The following is a 2451-nucleotide window of genomic DNA, read 5'->3' on the forward strand; positions in this document are numbered from 1 at the left end:
ATGGAAAAATCCCATTATCAAGCTCGTGGAGCATACTTTCGACACACTCAACATGGCGGAGGAAAAAACAGAGCGAACAGCTTAAAAGAAGTATTTTTATGGTTCTATAGAAGAGTCTTGCTACGAATAAGGGAGAAGAAAATTTCTAAAAACAAAAAACAATCTCTTGCATATAAAGATATCCAAACAAATTCAAAGACGACGGAGCTGGAAGGATTCTACTGCAGAAGCAACCTTACATCAGTGGAGATCGAAGAGAGTGAGGGATAAAAAAGTTTGGGTTCTACCTCAAGATCCAGAAAACATTCTATAAAAGTGTATATTTAATACAAATCTATTTTCAAATGATATCTTCAATGTCTTCAACATCTTCTTGATCTAAACTTGAAGTGCCCTCTTTGTATTCAACCTGCTTCAAATCATCGTGTCGAAGTAGAAATCGTTTCCCGGAAGGAGAAAGATCTCTATAATGTTTAATTCCCTTTGCAAGAGCATATCTAGTATATGCTAAATAACTTCCTGCAAGTGATCCTTGCATTGCATGACCATATCCAAAAACATTGATAGCACACTCTTTCTCCAAAAGGCTTACTTTGGTAGCATTTGGATGAAGAACATAGCCACCAAGATACTTTGACAATGTCTTGTATACAAACAGAGGTATATAACCATCAGAGGAGTACTTCATGTGAAAAATAACTAAATCAGGACAAGCAAGGTACTTAATGTAGTGCTTCAGAGCAGCATCTTTGGTAAGATCAACGACTCTAGATGACCGTCTTAAGAACTCATCTTTTGGTGGTTGAATCTACAAACATATAAAATCTATTAATCATTAGAAACATTGAAAGCAAAAAAGAAAAAAATTTAGCTTATACAAATAAAGTGCTTACCGTAATGTTCTCATCTGACACAAGTTGATTTTCCTTCCAAAGATTTATCGAACCAACATTTCGTATTTTGAGATCTGGCTCCTGAATGATTGGTACATCTTTATCTTGTTCATATTCATTTTCACTATCCGCTTCTGAAAGATGAGGATCTGTTATATTCTCTTGTGCCTTGAGAAACTCTTCTTCGGTAGGCTCTTTATATTGACGAGCTTCATTGAAACAAATCTCCAATGCTTTATGAGGCTCAAAGCAAACATCCAACTTGCCTAAAAGAGGATCTTTTTCTACAAAATCTTTGTATTTAACTGGCTCTTCATTGGTTCCAATATTATAGTTCCAGTGTTGTGCCAAAATAGCATACAGTTCATCCTCTCGTAAACCAAATGACCTTTGGATATCTGAAAGCATTATATATTCTCCATGGCCAAGAGGAAAGCATGGTAGAATAGGCAAGGGCAATGTTCCTTTAAAAGTAGGGTACAAAGACTTCTCCAATGCAATATTGTCTTCTCGAATCCTAGAAAGTTGAAGACTCTCAACTTCTTGCCACTCTTTTTCTACATCAAGAACTTCTTCATTGTCTTGTTCATCTTTGATCACTTCACTTGATTTAGAGTTACTGTCATCCCTTTCTGCTTCTTCATCATCACTATCTCTTAAGAACAAAAATACAATAAACCCCACACTTTTCTTTAATAGTCTACATTTGTGTTTGCACTTTGGACACTTTGGAAGATTTAGTTTGACATTTTCTGATAAGGCGGAATACTTTTTTTAAAGCCTAGAGGATTGTGATGGATTCTTTTGAACCAAATCTATAGCGTGAATATATTCTTCATCAAGGTATAGTACCATTCTTGAATGGGGATTTAACATTTGCGAGTTTTTCATTTCAAGTTTTTTTGACAATTTTAGCAATCTTTAGAGTTTTTTAAACCAAATATGTGTCATAGCATAAAGTATCTATTTAATGTAATTTTCAATCGTCATAAGACTCCATATATGTGTGGTTGACGGAGAGAGAAAGTATAAATTCTAGAGAGATAGTATTTATGCGAGTTACCATTGGAAGAAGAGATCATAAATCCTTGAGAGAGAGAGAGTGACTTCTCTTCTAGAGAGAGAAAGTAAAATCATAGAGTTGTATATCACTACGCAGAGAGAGAGAGAGAGAGAGAGAGAGAGAGAGAGAGAGAGAGAGAGAGAGAGAGAGAGAGAGAGAGAGAGAGAGAGAGAGAGAGAGAGGGCATAACGATGGAAAAAATGTAAACAAATAAAATCACCATTTCACATCTCATGCCATTAGAGTCAAATATGCTCGCAACGCATGTGATCAGAGTCAAATAATCCACAGCATATAAACATGCGATAAAGTAAAAAATCATGCAAAATAGAGACAACACTAATTTTAGAGTTAAATATAATCCACAGCATATATAAATGTGATGAAGTCAAAAATAATGCCAGATAGAGACAATACTATTTTTCCCAAGCAATTTCTTTTTGAAACAACGTAAGTTTGAGGATGTAAGTACATTCGCAAAACTACCACAGGATA

The 2451-nt window shown here is 35.0% G+C and overlaps 1 protein-coding gene across 1 annotated transcript; it reads right to left on the bottom strand.

The window, feature by feature from the left end:
* Positions 1 to 340: 340 nt before the first annotated feature.
* LOC147427185 (uncharacterized) lies at positions 341 to 1301 on the bottom strand. The gene is made up of 2 exons (XM_086499257.1): positions 894 to 1301; positions 341 to 808 (listed from the first exon to the last, which is right to left on the bottom strand). Exons 1-2 carry the CDS (start codon positions 1299 to 1301, stop codon positions 341 to 343), a joined length of 876 nt encoding a protein of 291 aa, XP_086355383.1.
* Between the last annotated feature and the right edge of the window lie 1150 nt (positions 1302 to 2451).

This window comes from Adiantum capillus-veneris, chromosome 24 (assembly GCF_014529385.1).
Source record: "Adiantum capillus-veneris isolate H3 chromosome 24, ASM1452938v2, whole genome shotgun sequence".
NCBI classification, from domain to species: Eukaryota; Viridiplantae; Streptophyta; class Polypodiopsida; order Polypodiales; family Pteridaceae; genus Adiantum; species Adiantum capillus-veneris.

What these genes read in the sequence shown, in the direction of transcription:
- LOC147427185 (XM_086499257.1), bottom strand. Translation starts at nt 1,301, where the DNA reads ATGCTTTCAGATATCCAAAGGTCATTTGGTTTACGAGAGGATGAACTG. An exon ending in TGTCAGATGAGAACATTACG is followed by an intron (nt 809 to 893) that starts GTAAGCACTTTA and finishes ATATGTTTGTAG; the next exon opens with ATTCAACCACCAAAAGATGA.